We start from the raw sequence: 24,314 nt of genomic DNA, 5'->3' as shown, positions 1-24,314 counted from the left end.
CCGTACCTGTCCCAGCAACTCATGGGAGAGAGTAGAGTAAGGGTCACTTGACATAGCTGAACAAAGGGGGGGAGAAAAGCGAAAGGAACAAGGCTGTCCGACGGATTGTCGGATGAATTCCGAGTCCTTCACCGTGATCTGACGAGTACGATCCGCATTTCATTGCTTGAATGAGAGCTACGTCGCCGTAAGCAATCTATACATAGACTACGAACGACGATAAACCTAATCCCTCTTTCGAAAATCTCATCAAGAAACACAAAGCAGACTGGGCGACTCGGACGTCTGCTCCAGCATTTCCTGCCAGCGTCTACCTCACTTCTTCGACGTCTTCCTCCCACGGGGAATGTCAACGTACAAGGCTGGGTTGCCGTCTCCGCACTTCTTTTTGGCGCGCAGCTCCTGAGCTTGGGAGACGCGCTTTGCAGGCAGAGTCACGATTTTGTCCTCCGGACGACATTTCATGATCTTCAGATAGGTCAGTCTCAGCACACATCAGGCGACCCAGGCAATCGAGGGCTTACCGCGTATCTCCAAGTCATCGCGCACAGGTCGTGGTTGCTCGCCCGAACGTTCTCCGTCGTCGCGAACCACACATCGCGCGCATCCACGTCCGCAGCCGTCGCCGTCTTGGGGTCGAGGCCGGCCAGCGTAACGACCTTCGCCGCGATGCGCTGGCGGTCGATCAAGACCTTGTAATCCTTGGCTGCCCACTCCTTCTCGATTGACACTTGTGATGTCTGTGATGTGCCCCAGTGGCCATCGCGGTGACCCAGAACTTCAGGATAGGTGAGATGGGTACCGTAGCCGTACGTGAATACGGTCGTCGCGAGCTGGAGGTCCCTCGCGGTTGCGGGCTGCCCATGCATTGGCGGCGCTTCAGCGTGTTTGAGCATGTCCACTAGGGCTGCTGAGCGCTCGGCATTCCACGCATCCCATCGCGCTTTAGGGACGGCTCTGATGATCGATTGCAAATTGGCCTTGGTGAGCTCCTGGTCGACTGGTGTGCGCTCGATTGCGTCGGTGACCTCCTTGAGGCCTGCGAGCTCACCGGCGCCAGGCATGAGGCAGCGCTCTTGCAGAGTCTTGTTGTGAACGTGGTCCTCGTGCACTTCTTTCAACGTCCGGTACCTTTCTCGCAGTACGACTTGCCGCTCCTGCTCCAGGCGCTTGTCGCGCAGCTCCTGCAGGAGCTTGAGGAGGGGCCCACGAATCGAAGCCCACTCTGAGGGAGGGACCGTCAGCGATGGTGAATCCTGATATGACTAGTGCCCTAACCTTCGTCAGTAAGCCGCTTCGTCTTGTCGACGAGCTCATGGCTGCGGAGTTGGTTGGAGACAGCTGGCTTCTGTATTTCATCAGCCCAGCCCAAGTCGCCAAGTCGCCGGAAGATCCTGACATCTGCGTCAGTCCCTTAACAAAGAGGAGAACGAGAGAGTGGCTGACTCATCGATTCTCTGACGGTGGGTTATGCGCCTTTCCGCCTCCTTCCTCTCTTCTCTCTCATAGTCCCAACTCTCCCAAGCCTCGACGTGCTGAGATATCGTGAGATACTGCCGATCGCGCCATAAGATGAGCGCACCCTCAAGGACTTTCTAAGGTTCTCCACCCAGCCCGCGACCCACTCTTTCTTGTATTCCTTTGGCTTCCCCGCGGTGGCGTGCTCAAATTGTTTCGCCAATTTGTCGTACGCCGCTCGGGAGTATCGCACAACCTCACGACCATAGAACCCATGGTAAACTAGATCAAAATAAGCACGAGTCATGGCACCAGAGGCATGACAACCGGGTCCTTACCCTGCAGAACGACGGAAGGGAGCAGGTCGACGGGTTGGTACGAATAGCCGCACAGGCGGATAATCTTCTTGACGACGTGAAAGTCGCGGATATACTCGTCTGGTATGAGGCAGAATCTTTGATTGCGTGAGGATTTAGCTGCAGCGCTACATCTGTCCAACGCACATGCTGTCCGCGCACCCCTCGCAAAAGCGCTGCCGGGAGCTCCACACCGTTAGAACACCGTCGTCAGGTGATTCGTCGCAGAACTGCAAGGGTAACTATGATCGACTCAGGCGACAAGCACGAGAGATGCGGGGCTCACATCGCAGATCTCGTCTTCGAGGAACGCTACAAAGCGGGGGATCGACATGTCGCTAGGCGGTGGCGGCATAGCAGGCTTCGTGTATTTGTAGCCCCTCTTCCATATCTTGATCGAGGATCGACTCAGAAGGAGACTCCTCAGGAGCTTCGTGGTCCTCGCCAGCTGAAGGAGAGAGGGTGCGTCAAGATGGCTGAGTACCTGCGAGTGGCGCGACTCGGTCAGCTGAGAATGACGGGATGATACAGTGGCAACACACCTCAAGAAGCAGCTCGAGGGGCAGGTCAGTGAAGGGCGAGCTCAAAACTCCCTCATCCTGCTTGGCCTCTGTGTCGGCTTGCGCCTTGTCCGAAGCAGCTCCTTTCTTCACACGCTTCCGCGGCGGTGAATCGCTTGCCGCCGTCGACTTCGACTTGAGTCGCTCATCACGTGCCTTCTCTTTACGAGCATCCCGAAGGCGCCTCGAGGATCTGAATTCTTGCGATGTATGTGCCATGTAGCGCAGTCAAAGTGGAGGTTGTGATGGTAGGATCTAAGTCCGCTGCGCCTTATTTACGACTGACAACGTGCTCGCACCTCGTGGCAGTCACATGATAGTACACGGGTCGTTGGATTTGCCAGGAGCCACGTGTGACCGTTCAAGCGTCTTCAAGTTCTCTATCGATGACGAACTGCAAACATCACGGCGCGACATGTCGAAAAGAACCCTTCGATTTGAAGACATTGCAGGAACCCTCCCCGACACCGATGAAGCGCCAATTACGATGCTTAAGTGGTCGGGCTGACGAAGTATATTCGAGCGCGCGCAGGAGACGGCAACGAGCCTAGAGTAGTAGTAGAAGCCATCAGGACAGCCAGGCCTTATGGCTAGCTAGGAGGTTTGGAACCATCTTCAGCTGCACACAAGTACGGACGGCGTGCCAATTCAGCACCTCTTTCAGTGAAAACAACATAGACATCGGGATTTTCCACTGTGCAGTACGTCTGAACGCGTTAGTATCAACGAAAGTCTTCCGAAAACTGCGATGAAACCTGGAAACATACCACTATGTTGAAACGATGCAGGTAACGCGTGTTGTACTCCAAATATGTTGAGGACTACTCGTACTATCGGCCGCCGGCTTGAGATCGGCAGCAGTGACGAGTTTGTGCAGACAGTCGCTCTTCGTCGACTTGGATGCAATGAGTTGACAGGAGTCATACTCGAAAGCTTGATCGATCTACCTTCGCTGCGAAACACGTAGACATGCATAAGTCATTGCGCTCGCCTTGATGTATTCTCAAGCAGATATCGTAAGTACGCTCCCTCGGCCAATCTACAGCATGGCAGGAAGAAGAAGTCCGGGTTCCCAGATGCCGAGACCGGGATTGCCATTGCTGCTCTCGGGAACTCATTCCCTTTTAAGGGCTCAACCTATTGAAGCGGAAATGAAATCCTTCGTGGCCTTCAAGTTCCAAGAGACGCGCCAACTGCTGCCGGATATGCCCCTCCTTCACTTCCTCGTCAGAAAGGAGGAACAACCCACCGTCGTCCTCCTCCGAAGGCGACGGCGACAGCGATCGAACCTGTACAAGAAATCTACTTGTCAGCATCACAAGTCGAACATTCGCCGAACGCAACTTACCGCATCCCTCCATCGCATCATCTGCCGCTCAAGGTCGCCGCCCACCACGTCCTCCGTCTGAGAGAACCACACATCGAGTCTATCCATGTCCTCCACCGTCGCGGTCGCCGGATCAAGGCCCGCCATCGACACCACTCGCGCTGCCAAGCCCGAGTGGCGCACGTCGACACGAAACTCGTTCGCTGCCCAAGCCCGCTTAACCACGATACGCTGCGCGTCCTCTCGACCAGTACTCGGCCTCGTCGGCGTCCACTCCAGTATCTTGGGGTACCACACGCACGAAGACACCCACGTTAGGCTGAACACCGTCGTCGCGAGCGCGAGGTCTGCAGTGGTCGCTGGGCGCGCGCGACTAGGGTCTGCCGCGTTCAGCATCGCGACGAGCGCGTCCTCGCACGTCGCGCGCCACCCAGAGAAGCGCCCTGCCCGCGCAAGATCGTCGACGAGCGCGCGGAGGTCTTCCTCAGACACGTCTTCCTCGATCGGCGTACCCTCGACCACATTCGTGACCTCCTTCCACGTCGCCAAGTCTCCGAGGCCAGGCAAAATGCAGCCCTTGTTCTCCTCGTCTTCCGCGAACTGCTCGCAAGCCCGCGCAAGCGATGCGTACCGTTCACAAAGGACCTCGCGCCGTCTGACCGCCTTTGCGAGCTCAAGTACCCCCGCCCGAATCTTTATCCAATCTGATGAGATTAGTCGACAGATGGTCAGCGCACGAGAGACACAGCTGCCATGTCCACTCACCAGCCTCACTCAGCGCCTCGGGCTTCCTGACCAAGGCCTGAACCCCAGCAGGTATCTCGAACCTCTCGATATGGTACTCCCGTTGCCGCGTAGGTGTCTCGGCAAGGTTGGTCAATATCTCGGAGACGGACGCAGGCAAGGCGTCAAGCTCCGGTAGCCTGCTCTTGATTCTAGAAGCGAGCAGGGATATCAGCCAGCAGCGCCTCCATCGACCAAGAACCACCTACTGCTGGACCCTCTCCTTCCGCTTCGCCCTCAGCCAGGCCTCCTTCCTCCGCTGTCTGGCCATATCCCACAACACACATGTTTGGGCGTGCTTTCAAAGTCAATTCAGCTATTCAGATCACCCTAAACACGATATACATACCTCCACGACGTCTTCGTGCTCAGCCGCCTTCCTTACAATCCACGCCTTCCTGTCCTCTTCACCCTTACCATAATTGTCGCGCTCGAACTCAGCGATGAGGCGCTCGACTGCCACGCGCGGGTACGGGCGGGAGGGTCCGAAGAGATCGCCTGCGAGAAATCAGTACCGAGTCACCACCGCACGCCGACGCAGAAGGCGGGTACTCAGTACTCACCCACGGACGCCGGGAAAAGATTGGAGAGGGCGTAGTCGTTCCCAAAGTAGCCCTGCACGTCGCGAACCATCTGAAATTCTCGTGGCATGTTCTTCTCCGGGACGATATGAGCGCTGGGGAGTGAGTGATGAGTGGGGACAACTTGATGCGGAACACACAACACGCACCTGTCATCTAAACACCGCTCGCAACACCTGAGGCGCGCGGCCCATATCCGCACGATGCGGTCCTCCCTACCCAAGGCCGCGTGGCAGAACTAGTAAAGCGTCAGCCAGCACGCTCGGCCATCATCAAACGGAAGACCGCTAACGCACATCGCACACATCGTCAAAGAGCAGGCTGAGGAACTCGCGGATGGAGAGATCCCTGGTGGGCGGCGGCAGCGCTTCTTCCAACGCATTATGACGAGCATTCTGGGGGATGATGACATTTGCGCCGGTGAGAATCTTGACGGCGCTGTGGCGCGGGCTCTTCAGCCATATACAGGTCGCCGCGGGGCTTAGCAGAGTGTCACGCAGGGCGTGCGAGGTCTGGGATAGACGGAAGAGGGAGGTGAGGTTGAGGTGGGTGAGGATCTGCGGGAATGAAGGAGTGTGATTAGCATCGTGGTTGGGAGCGCGAGTGAGGTTGGAGGTGGGAGGCAGTACGTCAACGGGCATCGAGCACGGCGATGGCTATCGGACATGGTGTCGAGCATCGACTTACCTCGAACAGCACATCGAGAGGCAGCGTGTACAGAGAGCCAGTCTGACTATGCGCATCGGATGCGGATGCTGAGACTTCGCTCTTGTCCATCGTCTTCCGAACTTCGCGCGGTGGCGACTGAACTGGCGTGAACTCGTGTTCGTGTGGCATAGTGGTCGCTGTGCGGGGAACGGCTGAGACGGCCAAAGCGGTCGATGTAGCTGTGGTACAAGAGGCGGGAAGGGGAGAAGAGCGACCCTTGCAGGTTTTGTAGTCGCGTTCCAAGGTCCAGGAGGTGGTGGTCAATGCGTTGACCTTGAAGTTGAATGTGTCGGTCCGATACCACGTGGGCGCCGCGGTCAAACAAGACTCTTGTTTGTGAAGATGAATGCCCAAAGATGCGTGAGCGGAGCAAACGCAGACGAAAATATGGCCTGTTGACAAGATGGAGTTACCGATAACACCTTCCCCTTGAGGTAGTCGCTGCGGCCTTCGACTAGATGAAGTAGCAGATCAAGCGGAACAAGCTCGAGAGAAAGTAACATACCTGAGAGCCGTCGGCCACCAGGAGAAGAATCACCACTCGCGGGCGCTGGTGCGCTTCGTCGGAATGCTCGCGAACAAGCCAGTAACCTCCGGTCCAGCCTCCGCATAGCAGCTGACGACGCGAACAACACCGAAGGGCACCTCGTCATCGAGCAGCGGCAACGCGAGATATAATGGACGAAGCAGGTCTTCCGCCCGTCATGCACCAATAGCTGGAGACGCGTCGCCTGGGAGTTCGTTGTGAAAGAGAGATGCCACGTCGCTCATAGAGCGAGATGCGGGCGTGTAAAGTCGGCGTCGCCGGCTCGGAATGGCGCGAGGATGTGAAGAGGGTTCGTCCGACGTATTGTCCTGACTTAAACAGCTTTGCCAGCCCAAGCGTGCGCCATGCCGCTCGCGCTTTGAACTCCGTCGGATACGTCCGTGGAGGGCGAACGAGTCGAGGAGTGGCCGCGCGTAAAGTCAAGCCGCCCCCAACCACGCTGCTGGCCTAGTTTCGGTAGACGACACGCGTCAGGGAGTGGGCGGGCCTTCGGAGCGTGAGGTACGGGACTGCCCTTGAGGATAGTGCGCGTGCCTGCGAAGCTCAGGTAGGCCTGTCGCCGGGGGTTGGGCGGGCTCGCGGGCGGCGGACGATGGCGTCGCGTTCACAAGGGAGAGCCAGGATCCGCGGTCCCGGCGATACGATCTTCGTCAGCGTGCTCCCCATTGCTCGTCCGCTTCCTGATCGTTCTCCGCCGTCTCCGCCCTGGTCTAGCGCGCCTTCTTCGGTTGATCGTGATTGGGTCGTGATCGGGTACGGGCGCTCGCGGAGACGATGGAGTGTCGTTGGCGGCCAGGGATAATGGAGCGCTCAGTTCGTACTCTCCGCGGGACAAGTAGGGCGGATGCGTTTAGGTGAGCTGTATGTTGAGGTGCACGGCTCTTGAGCATGCGCCAATGGGCACGAGCGTTGAGGATCGGAAGACGAGGTTTCCGCGAGAAGCGCTACACAATCGAAGGCTCAGCTTGGGGAAACGGTAATAGGTATGCATCTGATTCGATATAAGCGATGTATGCAACGGTATTGGACTGCAGCGCACCTCTCCCGACGAGTCTCGTCATAGCTACATCTCCACCCTTCGTCCTTGTCGCGGTTCCTCTTCTTGCAGCACTCTATCCCATATGTCGGCTAGCATCTTGAGCGTCGTAGGGTAGAATCCGATCGAGCTTCTCTGTCGACGAGGCCGAAGCTGAGGCAAGAGAGGGGGAGGTGATGGACGCGGAAGAGAAGAGGCATCAGCGCATTGCAGGCGTGATCGGACCTGGAGGGACTCGAACAAGCCCATCCCAAACCAGCATCTCCTCCCCCGTCTAAGCTCGTAGTAGTCTCCCTATCGATACGAAGGACTCAAGAATATGCATAGGATCCCCAATGGGCAGAGTATCGTGCAAATATCGCCTGAGGAACACCAAAGCAAGCGCTCGTCTCGATTGGCGTTCCTCGTCACTCCAAGTCTTCGGCCTTGCATGCGCAGCATCTTTGAAATCCCCTCGTGCTTCTGGCTGAAGCCTGTACCCGACAAGGCTTCCTTCACTGTGTCCCCCATCTGGTCTGAGCTCGCCCTGCCCGCCCAGAGCTCACGGCGACGGACAAGAGGAAGTGAATAAACAGCAGAACAAGACCACCGCCTGGACAGTAGGATGCACGGCATAGCGGCGGCGGCAGCCTGTAGGCGCACCAAGGTGAAGATCGTAGTCGGTTACAGGTATGCGGTCGCCCTTCGTGTGTTTTGTGTTCTGTATCAAGTCGAGTGGTCATGGATGAGGTGCGTCGTGCTCGCCTTCTTATATGTCGCGAGTCACTACGGGTGGTCGATCAAGCATGATCCAACACCGCGACTCCAGCGCTAAAAAACAGCGCCCGATACGAAAGGGATCGCAGGGGAAGGTTTGTGGTTCATCGCGTTCGTGTTAGTCTCTACTGACATGCTCGTATAGTTGCTGCAGTCTTACTAGATAGACCCGATCTCTACGTTGTGCCGTGTGTTGTGCAAGATCGTCAGCCAATGAAGATGGTTTTTCTCTTGAGGCCACCCTGCACTTAATGATCTTGCCTCGTTGTCTTGACTTGTGCTCGCGAGTGCAAAGACCAGGGACACAAAGACGTGAACAACATGCAGGACGCAAAAGTTACGTGAGAACATCTGGACCGTCGGTATAAAGCTGTGCATTTTGTGTTTTGTCCTCATCGCTCAGCATTTTCTCTCACCGCTGACCAACACGCTCACTGTGTCGCTGCGCCCCTCTTCTGATCGCAAGATAGGTCAGTGTGTATCCTTGGTACATACAAGTGTCTGCGGAAGACTTACCGAAATCATAGCTCCACCGGACGTCTCTGACGCCACCTTGATATTGGACGACACGCGCAGTGCAGACTCCCCGGCTCAGCAACTGACCGAACCCTCCCCGATCCAGATGAACCAGCATATCTTAGCGATGCAGGACGTCACCCCATCGATCAACGACTTCCCGGCCGAGATCCTCGCAGAAGTCTTCCTATGGCAACTGCTCTCTGTCACGCACGATGAGGAGGTGAAGGACCCCATGGTCACGTTCGACCGCGTCAGCCCACTGGTTTGCAAGTCCTGGAGGGCAATCGCGCTTGGTGACCCTCGCCTGTGGACTCACATTGTGGCGCCGGACCTCGCCATCCTGGAAACCTTCACTCAACGCTACCTCCCCCGCTCCGGCAACCTTCCACTCGACCTCGAGTTCCGTGGGCCACCCGAAGGATTGGCACCGTTCATCGCCGCGATGTTTCCCTACGCCGCGCGATGGGGCTCGCTGGACCTGCGCGGACCTTGCGAATCGTTGCGGCGAATGACGCCAGTGGTGATGCCAGTCCTGCGACATGTACGGATAGAAGGCGCCAGGGACGGGGACAGCACGCAGCACGTTCCACTGCACTTTATCCGCGATGCGCCTAAACTGGATACGCTCATGCTCCACTGCTGGTACATTGGCTCCCAATTCGAGCTGGCATTACCCCCGCTGGGGCACCTCAGAACGTTACGGTTCTCCGCCTGGGAATACGACCTATCATGCATGCTTAGGACGGTTCACGGGTCCTGCGCGACACTGCGCGATATCGAGATTGTGCTTCAGGGATTTGTGCCCCCTACAGACTTTCTCGGGTGCCCCGCCCACCTTCCATCGCTCACGAGCCTGACCCTTGGGGGCAGCGCCGGGCACTTTCTCCAACTGATTTCACCGCCGGCGCTCGAGACGCTCACGATGACCAACGAACCCGAAGACACACCTGCCCTCCTCGACCTCCTTCATCGCGTCCCCGCCGCTGGACACAGCCTACAGAAATTCGACCTTCAATCGCTCGGCGACTACGATGTCCTCTTAGAATGCCTCGCACTCACGCCTAATCTCAAGGTCCTTTGTCTAGGGGTATATCGGGCACCGGGCCCGCTCTTGCGGGGTTTGACTATACATGAGGACGACTCGGCTGAGCACCCAATTCTGGTGCCAAAGCTCGAGCTGCTCTCCCTCGATTACTGCATCGACTCCGGGTCGGAGGACCTACTGGCTGTCGATGAGTTCTTCATCAGCAGAGCTTTCCCGCAGGTTATCCGCGGGACACAGGTGGAGGGTGTGCGTATGGCGGTCTCCAGTGAACTCATGCAGGTGAGCGTGTATCGATACAAGTGGTAGTGGCACTTTGCTTACGCAGACCCACAGTGTATTCGCCCGTTCAGACATCACTCTATGTTCATTGGAGTAGAAGGCCTTGAATATAGCGACTCGAGCGACGACGAAGGCAGCGATTCCGAGTCAGAACTTTGAGAGTTCTCTATCTTTGTAGTGATTTGTGGCCTGGCGTACACAGCATTATTTCCTGAATTCTATCCGTCCCGCTAAGTGTACCAATATGTTTCTCAAGTTGGACTGGACTGGACTGGATTACCCGAGCGGTCCCTTAAGTATCGCTTAGTAGTACCGACCCCGCTTCTCTTTCTTCTTCCCTCGGGGGATAGTGACATACGTCGCGTAGGAGTCAGTTTGCTCCTTCTTTGCATACAGCTCGCGGGCTTGGGCGATGCGCTTCGGCGGTAACTTCACAATGTCGTCCTTTTCGTAGCTATCATGATGCATGATCTGCAGGATGCTCAGCCCCCGAATCTGTCAGATGAGCAAGGACGGCGTACCACATATCTCCAAGTCATCGCACGTAAGTCGTGATTGGTCGCCTTCACGTTCTTTCCCGACGCGAACCACACGTCGCGCGCGTCCATCTCCGCAGCCGTCGCCGTCTTGGGATCCAGCCCGGCCAGCCTGACCACCCGCACCGCAACGCGCTGGCGGTCGAGGCGGACGCTATACCCCTTGGTGGACCACTCGCGCTGTTTGAGCGGCCCCTTCGGGGTATACGACATGCCACCGCCATCGGGGTGATAGCCCAGCACCTCGGGATAGAGAAGGTGGCGCGGATAACTCTCGTACGTGAACACCGTTGTCGCGAGCTGGAAGTCCGCCGCGGTCGCGGGCCGCTTGTGCAGCGGCGGCGCCTCTGCGTGGTTGAGCAGGTCGATCAGGGAAGCCTCCCGCGCGGCGTTCCACGCATCCCAGCGCGCTTGGGGGATGGCGTCGATGACGGATTGTAGATCCGTCTTGGTGAGCGTCTGATCGACTGGCATACCCTCGATCATATCGGCGACCTCCTTCAGGTCAGCGAGGTCTCCCGCGCCAGGCATGAAGCAGCGCTCCAGTTGCGACTTTCCGAGAATACGCTCTTCATATACTTGTCTGAGCATTTTATATCGTTCCCGCAGTACAACGTGCCGCTCTTGTGCGAGACGCTTGTCGCGCAGCTCGGGGAGGAGCTCCAGGAGGGGCCCGCGTATCGATTCCCACTCTGCGTATGCGTCAGAAATGCACTAGGCGGTGAAAGCAATAGCGCCGCTACCTTCTTCAGTAAGTGGCTGCGTCTTATTCACGAACTTGTGCCCGTCAAGTTGGTCGCGGGTCACAATCTTTCGTACCTCGTCCGCCCAGCCTAGGTCGCCGAGTCGACGAAGGATCCTATCGTCTGAGTCAGTTGCCACCCACATCGGAAGAGAAGGAGTGCGACCCACTCATCAATCCTCTCGAGGCGAATTTTGCGCTTTTCCTCCTCCCTCCTCTTCTGACGCTCTCTCTCCCAATTCTCGCACAGCTCGGTGTGCTGCGCAGTAGTCAGTACAATGCAGGGCAGCAGCCTCACAACGCACCCGCTGAGACTTCTTGAGATTCTCTTCCCAGTTTGCGAGCCACACCTTCTTGAACTCCTTCGTCTTCCGCGAGGTATCGCGCTCGTATCGATCCGCCAAGTCATCATACCACGCGCGTGAGTACAGTCTGACAACTTGTTCATGATAACTACTGCAAACTATTATGGAATGAGTCAACGGCCGAGCAAGACAAGGAATCCCACTTGCAAGTTGCGCGAACAACGGAGGGGAGTAAGTCGAGGGGCTGGTACGAATAATTGAAGAGGCGGTGAATCTGTTTGATGGCCTTGAACTCGCGGATGTCTTTCTCTGATACGAGGCAACGTCTGGAGAAAAGAGTGAGAGGTTTCGTATATGACTGAGCGTCTGCCAAACGCACTTGTCGTTTCCGCAATTCTCGCAGTAGCGCTCGCGCGAACCCCACACAATCAGAGCATTCTTCTCCGGTAATTGACCGCAAGACTGCGAGGGCGGTGATCGTCAAAGGCCGTTCTTCAAAGTCAGTATAAGCGGAGCTTACCTGACAAAATTCGTCCGTGACTAGGGCCACGAAGCGCGGCACGGACACGCCGCTTGGCGGCGGTGGCAAAGCAGGGTTCGTGTTCTTATAGCTCTTCTTCCAGATCTTGAACGATGATCGGTTCAGGAGAAAATTTCTCAGAAACTTCGTGGTCCTGGCGAGTTGGAGTAGCGAGGGAGCATCGAGGTAGCCGAGTATCTGCGAGTGGCGTCAGGTGAGAGTGACGGAGTAAGGTCGGGACAGCGCACCTCGAGGATCAATTCGAGGGGAATGTCAGTGAGGGAAGAGGTCTGGACGAGTTCATCCTGCACAACAGCCGGATCTGATTCTTGCTCCCTGACTGTACTGATCTCCTTCTTCGCGCGCTTCCGCGGCGGAAGATCGACTGCGGCGGGTGACTTGTCTTTGGGGGCCTGGGGGCGCTTGGTAGGCGAGGCGAGTCTAGCCGAACGACGCATTTCGCGGCAGTTTAGATGAAAGTCGTGATGGTAGAAGGCAAGCCAGGCGCGCTTTGATTGTGATGGCTTGAGCGGGTAACGTGGGCGGAGCTCGTGGCAGTCACCTGACCACATGGCACGCGAGGTTGAAATATGACCCATAAACTTCATTCTGACCGCTCTATCAGCACACGGTTGAGCGCCTGCACGCGGACGCGCAAGGTGCGCTTCGGCTCCTGCTTCCACTTCACCCCCTGGATAATAAGAATGCACGGGAACTCAGGACCGAGACTTCAGATCTTTGTCCAAGATACCTACGCAAGATCTTTTCGCTATGTTATACAGAGACCGAACCAAATACAGATAGATCAATTATGACCTGGCTTTCGTTGTTTCCGCGGCTTTCCTCTCTTCGTCAATCCAGGCAGATGCATCGACCCCGAGAACTGGTGCATGTTTGGCCATATTGTGCGTGCAAGCTTAGCATCATCTGGAGATAGCGCGACCAAACTGCTAGCTGGCACCCTGCTGCGTATCTGAAGGGGTCACTTAGTCGACAAGGACACAAGCGCTCATAATCCGTACACGCACCACTGCTTTCCAGGTCATCACAAACAAGCCATCTTGACGGTTGGGCAGATCGCGCGCATACGCGTACCACGGATCGCGTCGCTCCATATCCTGAAGCGTCGCCTTCGCCGGGTCTAGCCCTGCAAGCGATACCAGTCGCTCCGCGAGGCGCAGGCGTGAAACCTCGACACAGAACTCCGTTGCTGACCACGCATTCTGCCCCACCACGTCCTTCGGATCGTGAATAACGTCGTCCGAGTCGTCGACCGCCGGCCGATACTTGAGTGCCTTCGGGTACCAGACAGGCTGTCGCGTGTCCTTCTTCGTGAACGCCAAAGCGAAGAGCTTCAGGTCGGTGATCGTCGCCTTGTGTGCGCGCTTCTTGTCCTTCTTGTTGAGCATCGAGACCAGCGCGTCCTCGCACACCTTCCGCCACGTTGAGAATCGCGTCGGTGCAATCTCCTTGATACGCGCCTCTATCTCGTTCGATAGGAGCTTCTGCTCGATGGGAATCCCCTCGATGAGATCGGTGACCTCTTCGAAGGTCACCAGGTCACCGACACCCGGAAGCGTAGACCGCTCCGGTGTGCCCTTGAGAAAGAGGCGATAGACGCGGCGGAGCATGTCATATCGTTCGGCAAAGACCCGGGAACAGTCTTCCTCGAAGAACTGTTTGTTCACTTTCTTCACGAATCGCAGCAACGGGGCACGAATTTGGACCCATTCTAGACGTTGGAAACGAGATTGCGTGAGCGCCTGTGAGGTGCGCTGCATTGAACGGACAGGTCGACGTACCTTCGCATGTGAGGGGCTGCGCTTTGTCGACCAGCGCATGCTCGCAGAACTCGCGTGAAGGCGTAACCCGGTTCACCTCCTCCTGCCACCCATCTTGGTTCAATCGGTCAATGATGCTGAGAGCGAGCAGGAATGTCAGCCGAGGGAATTTGATTTATAGTCAAGATACGCACGCTTTCAGTCTCTCTTTCTTAATCTTTGCGATCTCTGCCAGCCTCTTCCGCAAAGTCGCATCCTCCCACATTTCGCAGCGCCAGGCGTGCTGCTTAACAGTCAGCGTGCTGTCAGTGACGAATCCACAAGACAATGCGTACCTCTCGGATCTTCGAATGCTCCCTTGCCCTCTTTTCTAGCCACTTCTTCTTATCCTCCATCAACTTGCGCCGGTTGTCGTGCTCGAACTGCGCAACGAGCTCGTCGACTGCGGCGTGTGGATACGAATGAACTCGGGGAAATTCCCAGTCTACAAAGAGCTCAGTGTGTGCTCGAAGGGCATGCAGGGCACATACCTGCATAGAAGCCCGGGAACAACGCGGCCAGTGGATAATCCCGGCCGAAATAGCGGTGTACGTCGCGGACAATCTTGATGCTGCGCATCTCTCTCTCGTGCACGACGTGCTCGCTGGTGGGTGGTGAGAAGTCATCTGGAGTTGAGCGTCTACGACACTCACTACTTGGATAGGCACATGCGACAGCATCGCATGCGCGCGGTCCAGATCCTCTTAACCAAGCTCCTGCCATCATAGGTGTCCTTCGGCAGTAGCTTATGGCAGCACTGCCGAAGGTAGATGCGGTCAGATATAGAGCAATCACATGTACAGAGCAGCACGTACATCGCAGATATCATCGACGATGAATCCGACGAATTTGGGAATGGTGAGATCGTCTGGCGCGAGCGGAAGCCCGTGGTCGGTAGTGGCGTAGCTGTTCTTCCACAGCCACGATGAGGAGCGCTTCATGAGGGTGTTGTACAGGGCTCGCGAGGCTCTGGACAGATATAGCATCGAGATGGGGTCCAGATAGCCGAGAATCTCCACAGCAAGCGGGTCAACTAAGTTGACCGGTCGAGCCAGCACAAAGTCGAGATACGCACCTCAAACAGCACGTCAAGAGGGAGCTCATTGACGGGAAATGCATGCCCTTGTAGCCGAGGGCCCGAATCGTCACCCTCATTGAGATCTCTCGGCATGGGTTTCTGACGCTTGCGTGGTCGCGCATTGACCGGTTTCGACTCGGCGTTGGGTTGCGGGTTGCTAGATTTATCGGCGAGCAGAGTTGGACTTGTCTTGCGTCGGAGAGCATAGACTCTTGAAGAGCTTTTCATTGGATATCGCGGAAGTGAGGAAGGTCGTCGTGAATGTAGAAGGGTAAGACGCGAGAACAATGACTTTGATTCAATCATTGATGGCAGGGTCAACGCGCTCGTCACCTGACTTAAACTCGGCGAACGCCGGCCATTGTTCGTCTTGAATGTGGCGGTTGCATGGATCATCTTAATGCAATCAATGAAGACTCGAAACAGCGTAAATCCCAATTTATAACACATATAATCCTTTATAATTTAGACAGCTACATCAGAAAAACACTGATGCGCGTGGCTGCCGCGAATTTCCCTTCTTCGTGAGTCCCGGAAGGGTTAACCGCCCACGAAAATTGCGCATTCGCGGGTCCCTGCGCAGCTCGCGTGCCAAAGCGGCGTCCCTCTCGGAGATTAGAAGAACAGAATCGACGCCCGACCAGCTGTGTCCCATCTGGCATGGCATATTATATTCAGCATTCATGAGCGAGAGATCTGCCCGAGAAACTCACAGCATTTCGCCACATCATAACGTGGAGCCCCTCCTTCCGCTTGGGCAAGTCGCATGCGCGGGCAAACCATGGATCACGCTTGTCCATATCCTCGGGTGTTGCCTTCGTCTTGTCGAGCCCCGCAAGCGCGACAAGGTGCTCCACAAAGCGCACCTGGTCGAGCTGGACACACACATCCTTCGGCGACCACGCGCACTGGCGCACGATCGCCTGCGGATCCTCGAAATCCAGTTCCTCCGGTGATCCGCGCTCGTCGAGCACGTCTGGATACCACAGGGCCCGCTGATGTCCCTCCTCCGCGAAGATGGTCGTCACGAGCTTGAGGTCATCGGTCGTGGCTGGACGGGTGCGCGTGGTGTCCGTGGCGTTGAGAGTGTCGACAAGAGCAGTCTCGCACCCTGCACGCCATTCCGGGAAGCGGGTCTTCGAAAGCTCGTCGACCAGGGTTGACATGTTGTCGTAGGTTACTTCTTGCTCGACCGGCGTTCCCTCGATGAGATTAAACATCTCCTTGAATGTGACTACATCGCCGATTCCCGGAAGCAGTGACTTCTGCCTCCGCGACTTGCCATGCAAAAAGTTCCTGTAGACTTGCTCGAGAGTGCGGTACCGGTCGTGGATGATCAATCGTTGTTTCCGTTCTATTCGCCTAGCCTTCTGTCCCTCGACAAACGCGATTAGCTTGTCGCGATTCCGGCTCCATTCTAGACAAGAGTAAAGGCGAAGTCGTGAGTGATATTGTTCGGGAAAGACTGATTCGGCTTACCCTGCTCTGTGAGCGGCTGTACCTTATCGACGAAGGCATGCCGCTGGAAGTCGCTCCAGTTCTCCCACTTCTGCGCCTCTTCGTCTAATCCCACCTCCTTCAATCGGTCGAGAATACTGCGGTAGACGTTTACGTTAGCTTATGGGATTGTGGAGACCGTGATAGACTTACTCTTTTTGTCTTCCCACTCTAACAGCCTCGTCTCTCTCCCACTGCTCGTGCTCCCTCTCCCGCTCCCACGCTTTGCAGACCTTGACGTGCTGGCAAGGTCAGACATCATCAGCGCGTTGTGGCTCACACCAAGTTCAGTACGTACCTTTCTGATCTCCTCGTGCTCGGCCACCTTCTGAGTAATCCACGCCTTCTTGACTTCGACGGGCTTCCCCCTAGTGGCCCTCCCAAATTCCTTGTATAGGCTCTCTATAGTCACACGTGGATACCAATGATGGCGCTCGTCGGCTGTTTGAGGATCAGCAAAGGCTCACAATCAGCAAAATCCATGCCGTAGACACACCTTCAGCATACGCGGGGAACAGGGTATGGAGGGCAAATTCAGCCCGGCGGCCAAAGAGACGGTCAATCACTCGGGCCATCTTGACATCGTCGTACATGTCGACCTCGCGGACGAAGTACTTTCTGTGTCGTTATGAGTACGAGATACCGGTTACGCAAGACTAAATGAGGACGCACTTCATGTACATGCATTTGCTGCAGCATCGCAAGCGGGCCGCCCAAATCCGCACGATCTTGGTGTTTCCTTGCGGAGATCTATGACAAAACTGGCGAGGGTAATACAGGTAAGCTCGTATGAGCGCTATTGAGTACGACAGATCACGCACATCACAGAAACTATCAATCGCGAGGGCGACAAATTTGGGTATCGTCAGGTCTCTCGGTACTTGAGGAAGCCCGTGCTTCGTATTGGCGTAGCTCTTCTTCCACATCTTTTCGGAGGAGCGACTCATAAGCGTGTGGTAAGTACCTCGCGAGGAGTGCGATAGATGGAGGAGAGAGATGGGGTCGAGATATCCAAGTATCTGCAAGCAACGAAGCGTCAATTCACCATGCAATGATCAATCATTAGGTCGGGAATGATGGAGCATCGAGGCGCTCGAGGATCACGGACGTACCTCAAGCAAGATGTCAAGCGGAATAACCATAAGCGGCGAATGAGAAAATTGCTCGTTAGTCGACAACGCTGTCTCTGCCCTCGTCCTTTGCCGCTTGCGCGCCTGCGGATTTGCGGCCTGCATTGCGGTCTTCTTGGTATGATCGACGGGCTGATGCTTCCCGCCTGCAGCACAAGCGAGCCTCGAGGATCGTCTCATTATGCGTGGTGCGTGGTGTATGGTGGTGGTTGCAATCAAAGGTCAATCGACCGAAAATCACGTTCGTGATTCTGCGGAAAACGTGGCGGTCACCTGATCGAGCCAGAACAGGCGACGCCACGAAGTCCCCGGTTCGACTTTCTATATGAACGACTTGTGAGTGAATGTCGCAATCAAGCTCCCTCTGTACTTCAGCATACAATCTCATAGCGTGTAGAGAGAGCCAAAGCCCATATGCAGCACCGCTGCTTGCGAGTGAATCAATCATTTGATCTACTTTCATAGTCATCTATTAGAATCTGTCGCCGTTCAGCTCAACCCGTCGCTCGCATTCGGAGAATCCGGTTATCACATGGAGCCCCAGGCTCCATTGTCGGTCGATAGGGTACATAATGCAAGTTGTGGATGCTCTGTGTATGCGTGAGCAAGGCGCTGTTGACCCAAATGCATGCTCACCTCCAGGACATCGTCGTTGACTCTACAACACATGACGTTGACACTCTCTTCGCGGCTAACCAGCGAAAGTCCTCTGCTCATGCAAAATTCATACAGTGCGTACAAGTCTGCCACGCCACCGAGTAGACGGGCCTTCTCGAGCTTTGGAACCAGGACCGACCTGTCATGCTCATGCACGACCAAAGCCTGCAGGAACTTTGTTGACGCCAGCTTTGTGAGCTGCAACTCCCTGAGATTTATCGCAGAATATAGGCATTCCAAAATGCAGCGGCATCCGTAGCTCGCGACCCTGAGGCGCTGCAGGTGTTTGGCAGTAGTGGGGGTGCGGCGCAGGAACCTGAGGAGTGACTTGATCGATCTTCGCGGTACATATTCGACCGCGAGATACTCAATCACTGGCGCCGAGACCATATTCAGCAGATGCCCGGCATCCTTGTGGAGGAAGAGGTGCTTTAGTACCGGGAAGGTGGCCAGGATATCCAGAGGGTTTGAGGCACTGCAGACCGAGAGTTCGAGTGTTATGAGCGTCGCACGGCATCCCCCTAGAGCTTCAGCTAGGGTGGACATATCGTTGTCCACAAGGTCAAGTCTAAGGCTTGTCAGGTTTGGGAGCGGCGGAAGCGAGAACGAGAAGGTTGGAGTCTCGCCGTAGCATACAATGCTCAGGCAGCGCAGTCGGGGAGCGTCGCTGAGGAAATGCAGCGACAGGTGCTGATCGTCCTCGTCGGGCCATTCGACTCGAAGTTCCACGTAGTACAGAAGTGGTGTGGCCAGCGGCGTGAGCTTCTTGAGAGTCCGGTAGTCGGCGCTGACCGACAGAGTGGCCCATCGCGACGCATAGGGCGACATTGCCTCCAAAAACATCGGTAGCCGTTCGCTCGACCAGCAGTCGAGTTGAAGCGGACGATTGCCGGAGCGCGGTATGTAACGGTCCATGTAGGCGACCAGATGCTGGGGTTTTGGGGCTTCGTAGTACGTCCACAGGTAGGGCTCGGCGTGCGCGACCGCGCGCCAGAACTTGCAAACAAGGGGTATGACGCGCTCAAAAGCCAGCATAGGGTCATCGACGTCGGGCACTGGCATATCGAGGTAAGACAGCAGATGAAGCCAGAAGATCTCTGAGAGGAGCTCGACCGGTATGCTGTCAATGGGGGCCGCGGCGCTCGGGATGGCGGACTCGGTGTGCCGGAGCGCAATATCAGAAGATGCTTCGATGTCTTCATGCCGCACGTCGAAGCTGGTTGCAGTCGCGTCACTGGGCACCTCAGTGGCGTTCGACTTGGGGCTCGGGAGGACCTTCAGTGGCTGAGGTGAGCGTGTGGATATACAATGGCGGGCGACCTGCTCACCTTGTGGCATAGCCGAACGAGACGACGACGCATACTTGGAGCCAGAGAACGGCACAATGTCGGGGACGGTGAGCGTAGGAGACAAGGAGCGTGACGATCACGAGGTCGCTTTTTCTGCGTGACGAGCTAGGTTAACAAACCCTCAACGCTTTGATCGCGTTGCAAATAGCATTCGATGAAAAAGGCCGCCGCCATCACAGTGGCCTTGCATCATTCGACCCATTCTTAAGGACTTCAGAAACTATGTGATTATCGACCCAGTAAGTCATGAGCGAAAACGAGACACGAACCCGGTGGATTTCCGTCGTGCTGGTCCATACACGACGACAGAGGTCTGCGCTCGACGCGCACCCTTGAAGCCGACATCGCTGAGCTGCAACACCTAAAAGCGGTCGAATTCTCAATAGCCTGCGCTATCATGCACCGCCGAGTATCGAGTTATGCGGAAGGATCGCAGCGCAGAGCGGCGTCCGAACATCACCGTCGATGTATGCAAATAGCAGCCATGCCTCTCCTCTCAGCCGCTGTCGACGCGAACAGCGCCAAAGGGCGCCTCGCCGACAAGCAGCGGCAAGCGCAGAGAGTGCGTAAATGGCAAGGTCCCAATATCTTGACGCTAGGGCCCGACGACCTCGACTGAGACTAGAACTAAGTCCAAGGACAGACAAGCGAAGTTCAGTTACTCGGGGAACTTGGAAGCGCAACATCGTGAGCGAAAGGCCAGCACTTGAGCGATATACGGACAATAGGATGCGGTACCTTCATCTCGGTCGCGCGCTGTCAACGGCCGTCGACGTATGATGGGCCCGGCACCTCGCACCTGCTTCGAGCTCAAGGCCGCGGGCTACAGACACGCTTGTGGTCTTGTGATTTCGACTCGTCAGAGCGCGTCGCTTATGAGTGTATTGCTCGCGCCCGAGGGGAAGCGGGCGGTCCTTTCCAGTAACGTGAGAGACGCATGGAGAAAAGGTATACTGGAGCGCACCTACGGATGCAGTGCTAGACCGTCAAATCCATGCCGCCATCCAACTGTCCTAGTTCACCCGATCGCGACGCTTCGATTTTAAGGACTTGACACTCCTCGCAGTGCTCGACGACTCGGCGGACGATGTAATCTGCGAAAATACTCAGCTTCGCCCTTGTCGAAGTGACCAGGCCTCGGAGGGGGCTCGGACGAGGCAAGACCATGGATCCTGATATGCCGCGCCGTCTGCTTCACGTCGACGCTGGCAACAAGAATCAGGAAGCGATGATACAAGACACTCAACACGCCGCTCAGCAACGGCCAAAAACATCGGGATATACTCACTACGCAGAGTATTAGTTCGAGCAGCGGCCGACCGAAAAGTACGCACTAACCAAGTGTCCTCTCGTCCCCGCTTGGATATGCATGCGGCAGCGGCAGCTCTTCAGTCGCGCACTACCCGGTATGGCCGGATGCCCTTGTCCTCCTATAAAAGCGCGTCAGAAATCATTGGTCTACGCTAACACGCCCGAAAAAGCGAAGGGAAAAACACACCTCCTGCCATAATCGCTAGCCTCCGAGGTGCGAGCCACGGACGACCAAAGCGCGCGCGTCTACGCGTTCAGGGTTCATATCGAGAAAGCGCTTGCATGCCGCTCCAGCCGCTGTCGACGCGACGGCGCCCACAGGCACCACGCCGTCAAGCAGCGGCAAGCATAGCGGCAGCTGGGTCGTTAGAAGTGGGATGCATAGCGCGAAGGTCAACGACTGATAGATGATGAAGATAAGGCTGGGTCCCGCGCGACATCCGCGACTGAGAGTTCGACGTGCAAGTCTCCTAGACCTCAGCGCCCGATCATCTGGGTGGGAGCTCAAAGGTAGAGGCTGGGGTGAGCGATGGTGCAGAATATGAGTTGCGAAGATCTGTCGTGCTCGCGGCACTCCATCCCCTTCCCCAGACGCAACACACTCGTGCACGCCGGCCTTTGTTGGTCGGGCCCGTCGAAGCTCCTCCCCTCCGCGTCGCCCGAGTCTGCACTGCATGCGAGAAGCATACGCTGCATGTTGATGACAAATGTGGGGGAGGCGGTGCTTTGGAGTACGGCCTGCCCTTGAAGACGAAGGATCGGGGATTTGATCGGGGAGATGGACGCGTGAGGGAGACGGATTGCGAACGGCCGTTGAGTGTCAGGATCGCGGCCTGTGCAGAACCCTGAGAGACATGAGCAACGCATTCTCGTAGAATTGACTATGTCGCACCTATTGGAGATTTTTCCCCCTTCGGCTACCCTTTCCCCTCGCAAGGGCGACTCCTTGGCCCGGCAGCTCGCGTGTCATTCCTCCTCTGAAGCTCGTGAAGCAAGTTGTCTTCCGTGCTGGACTTCATCCCTGATGGAGGGACCATTAAATGCTCTGGAGTCGGCTCTTAAGCACTCTTCGCGTATGGGATGGAGAAAGGACATGGACGCGCGGGACGAAAGATAACGCCACATCATTGGCACTGTATGATCGTGACGCCCATACGTCCAAGCAAGACCAAATAGGCGCCGCTCAAGTCGTGCTAAGGCGGATGTGGCATTGCGCCCGCTTTCAACACCGCAAGGAAGAGCTGAGCTGGTTTATACTGTAAAAGACGAGAAAAGTCGGGGAAGACAAAGGAGAGCAGATGTCCCGCCAGTAGTCGATCCTCACTTCCTCCTTGAACTCCTTCACCTTTTCGGGAAGAATTGCCGGCGAGCTGGCTGTCAGTCGCGACTCAACATACCCATGAGACGCCCGACGCAGCTCGCCGGTTGAGGCGCGCTACCATAAACGACGATGAGGAACCAGCGGAAGGGAAGATGTCGGCTGAGAAGATGACGAACACAAACACACCTCGACAAAAGTATCGACCATGAGGGCAACGAGCTCGGGAATTTGATACATTTCTCGCGAAGTGGTCATACAGATTCATACAGTCTATGAACCTGTTCATCTATCGCAGACCCTTTATCCCTCAGCCCGACACATCGCCCATTTTCCCTGTCGACTTATAGACCGTCGATCTCGCAGGCGCCCTAAGCCGCCGACGTGACACATAATGCAAGCTGTATAGGCGCTATCATCAGGTCAGCAAGGTGTCACCACTCCAAAGTATCCAACGACGTATTGCTCACCTGAGCATCATTTTTGGCAAGTCGACATCTCATGTCCTGCACCCGCGTACCGCGAACGACTTGCGGACGAGCTCTGCTCTCGCAAAGGTCGCGCAGCGCATACAAGTCTTTAACGCCACCGAGAAAGGAAGCCAACCTCAGTTGAGGAACGAGGACCGACTTGTCGCGCCCATATACAGTCAAAGCCCGCAGTAGCTTTCCCGGCGTCTGGCCCATGATACACAGCTCCTCGAGATTTTTCGCCATTGACAGACACTTCACAAAATTATCGCAGTTCCCGAAAGTCCCGATTTCGAGGTGCCACAGGCGCCCGGCAGTAGTGGGGCTGCGGATCAGAAAGTTGAGGAGCGCGTCCGGCGTATCTGGCGGTAGACTCTCGACCGAGAGAAATTCAAGCATGGGCGCGGAGATCATGCTCAAAAAGCTCGCCGCGTTCTCGGTGAGAACAAGAGTCTCCAGCGCCGGGAAAACGACCGGGGCATGTGATGGGGTAGCCGCCGGCTGCGAAGTCAATACGAAAAGCCGAAGAATCTTGAGCGTCGCGCAGCACCCGCCCAGACTCCCAGCCAGGGTGGTCAGATCGTAAGCAGCGGCATCCAGCCTGAGCGTTGTGAGGTTCGGGAGTGGCGGCAGGGAGAACGAGAAGGGCGGACCCTGGCCATCGCAGTCGATCGACAGGATACGCAATCGGGGCGCGTCTTCGAACACACGCAGCGAGAGGTGCTGACCAACCACATTGGGCCACTCGACACAGATAAGAACATGGTCCAAAATCGGCGTCGCCACCGGCGTCAGCTCTTCGAACGTCCGGCACGTCCCACCCAGCGCCAGAGTCGTCCACCTTGCCGCATACGGCGCCATCGCCGCGAAGAACGCCGGCGTCCGCTCGCTCGACTTGCAGTTCAGGTGGAGCGGGCGGTCGCCGGAGCGCGGGAGGTAGCAGTCCATGAACGCGGGTAGGTGCTCGGGTGCCGGGGCTTTGTAGAGCGTCCACAGGTAGGGCTCGGCGTGCGCGAGCGCGCGCCATGACTTGCAGACGAGGGGTACGACGCGCTCGAAGGCCGACATGGGGTTGGTGACATCGGGTCTCCCAAGGTACGATTTAAGATGCAGCCAGAAGATCTCCGAGAGGAGCTCGGCGGGCAGGTTGTTAATGGGAGTGGTGGCGCGCGCCGAAGTCGCCGACTCTTTGTGCAGGAGCGCGAGATTGTTTTCATGTGGCGCATCGGAGCCGGTTGCTGTCGCGTCGTTGGGCATCTCAGTGGCGTTATAGGACAATCTTCTGCGGGTCTCTAGTTGCGATGAGTCCACGGATACATAGTGAGCGGTAACCTGCTTGCCTTGTGCCACAGCCGAAGGAAGAAGGGGTACAGATGTGAAGCCAGAGGACGTGGAGAATTCGGACAGGTGGGCGTCAGAGACAAGGTGCGCACCGATCGAAAAACTTTGCCCTTGCGCGCGAAATGCCGCGCTTGGCCATTCATTCGGATACTGATCTGGCCAGAAAAATGTGCTGCGCCTCGCGTTGGGTAGGCAGCGCCTTGTTGCATAGCAGTTCTGCGGGCGGACGTGGTGAGAAGAGAGAATGACATCAGCGCGCATCGGATTTTGCCGTAGCCACGTGTG

The 24,314-nt window shown here is 56.5% G+C and overlaps 4 protein-coding genes across 4 annotated transcripts; 1 reads left to right on the top strand and 3 right to left on the bottom strand.

Annotated features, from left to right (window-relative positions):
• Nucleotides 1-228: 228 nt before the first annotated feature.
• On the bottom strand, nucleotides 229-2,619 carry SCHCODRAFT_02523228 (uncharacterized protein). The gene is made up of 9 exons (XM_003035496.3): nucleotides 2,357-2,619; nucleotides 2,101-2,298; nucleotides 1,962-2,044; nucleotides 1,797-1,912; nucleotides 1,583-1,740; nucleotides 1,447-1,535; nucleotides 1,279-1,394; nucleotides 525-1,225; nucleotides 229-468 (listed from the first exon to the last, which is right to left on the bottom strand). Exons 1-9 carry the CDS (start codon nucleotides 2,591-2,593, stop codon nucleotides 316-318), a joined length of 1,851 nt encoding a protein of 616 aa, XP_003035542.1. The 5' UTR covers nucleotides 2,594-2,619; the 3' UTR covers nucleotides 229-315.
• An 879-nt stretch (nucleotides 2,620-3,498) lies between these two features.
• SCHCODRAFT_02481773 (uncharacterized protein) lies at nucleotides 3,499-5,902 on the bottom strand (the record flags this gene model as incomplete). Its single annotated transcript, XM_003035497.2, has 9 exons — nucleotides 3,499-3,663; nucleotides 3,723-4,405; nucleotides 4,467-4,636; nucleotides 4,694-4,782; nucleotides 4,834-4,982; nucleotides 5,048-5,160; nucleotides 5,215-5,303; nucleotides 5,362-5,622; nucleotides 5,753-5,902. The coding sequence occupies 9 exons, from the start codon at nucleotides 5,900-5,902 to the stop codon at nucleotides 3,499-3,501; spliced, it is 1,869 nt and encodes a 622-aa protein (XP_003035543.1).
• A 2,832-nt stretch (nucleotides 5,903-8,734) lies between these two features.
• SCHCODRAFT_02675069 (uncharacterized protein) lies at nucleotides 8,735-10,052 on the top strand (the record flags this gene model as incomplete). The annotated part of the gene is made up of 2 exons (XM_003034697.1): nucleotides 8,735-9,955; nucleotides 10,002-10,052. The coding sequence occupies 2 exons, from the start codon at nucleotides 8,735-8,737 to the stop codon at nucleotides 10,050-10,052; spliced, it is 1,272 nt and encodes a 423-aa protein (XP_003034743.1).
• Nucleotides 10,053-10,258: 206 nt separating this feature from the next.
• On the bottom strand, nucleotides 10,259-24,251 carry SCHCODRAFT_02683642 (uncharacterized protein; the record flags this gene model as incomplete). The annotated part of the gene is made up of 36 exons (XM_050346760.1): nucleotides 24,029-24,251; nucleotides 22,689-23,980; nucleotides 22,408-22,460; nucleotides 22,298-22,380; nucleotides 21,503-21,745; nucleotides 20,924-21,019; nucleotides 20,574-20,683; nucleotides 19,859-19,950; nucleotides 19,569-19,682; nucleotides 18,220-19,504; nucleotides 17,566-17,682; nucleotides 17,275-17,472; nucleotides 17,126-17,214; nucleotides 16,950-17,071; nucleotides 16,752-16,894; nucleotides 16,607-16,695; nucleotides 16,436-16,551; nucleotides 15,670-16,373; nucleotides 15,447-15,611; nucleotides 14,954-15,145; nucleotides 14,694-14,891; nucleotides 14,532-14,635; nucleotides 14,370-14,482; nucleotides 14,175-14,323; nucleotides 14,034-14,122; nucleotides 13,861-13,976; nucleotides 13,087-13,790; nucleotides 12,687-12,749; nucleotides 12,307-12,471; nucleotides 12,059-12,256; nucleotides 11,918-12,000; nucleotides 11,539-11,665; nucleotides 11,404-11,492; nucleotides 11,235-11,350; nucleotides 10,477-11,183; nucleotides 10,259-10,450 (listed from the first exon to the last, which is right to left on the bottom strand). The coding sequence occupies exons 2-36, from the start codon at nucleotides 23,943-23,945 to the stop codon at nucleotides 10,259-10,261; spliced, it is 8,481 nt and encodes a 2,826-aa protein (XP_050203237.1). The 5' UTR covers nucleotides 23,946-23,980; nucleotides 24,029-24,251.
• Between the last annotated feature and the right edge of the window lie 63 nt (nucleotides 24,252-24,314).

This window comes from Schizophyllum commune (genome assembly GCF_000143185.2).
Source record: "Schizophyllum commune H4-8 unplaced genomic scaffold SCHCOscaffold_1, whole genome shotgun sequence".
NCBI classification, from domain to species: domain Eukaryota; kingdom Fungi; phylum Basidiomycota; class Agaricomycetes; order Agaricales; family Schizophyllaceae; genus Schizophyllum; species Schizophyllum commune.
This window is presented reverse-complemented; position numbering and strand designations above follow the sequence as displayed.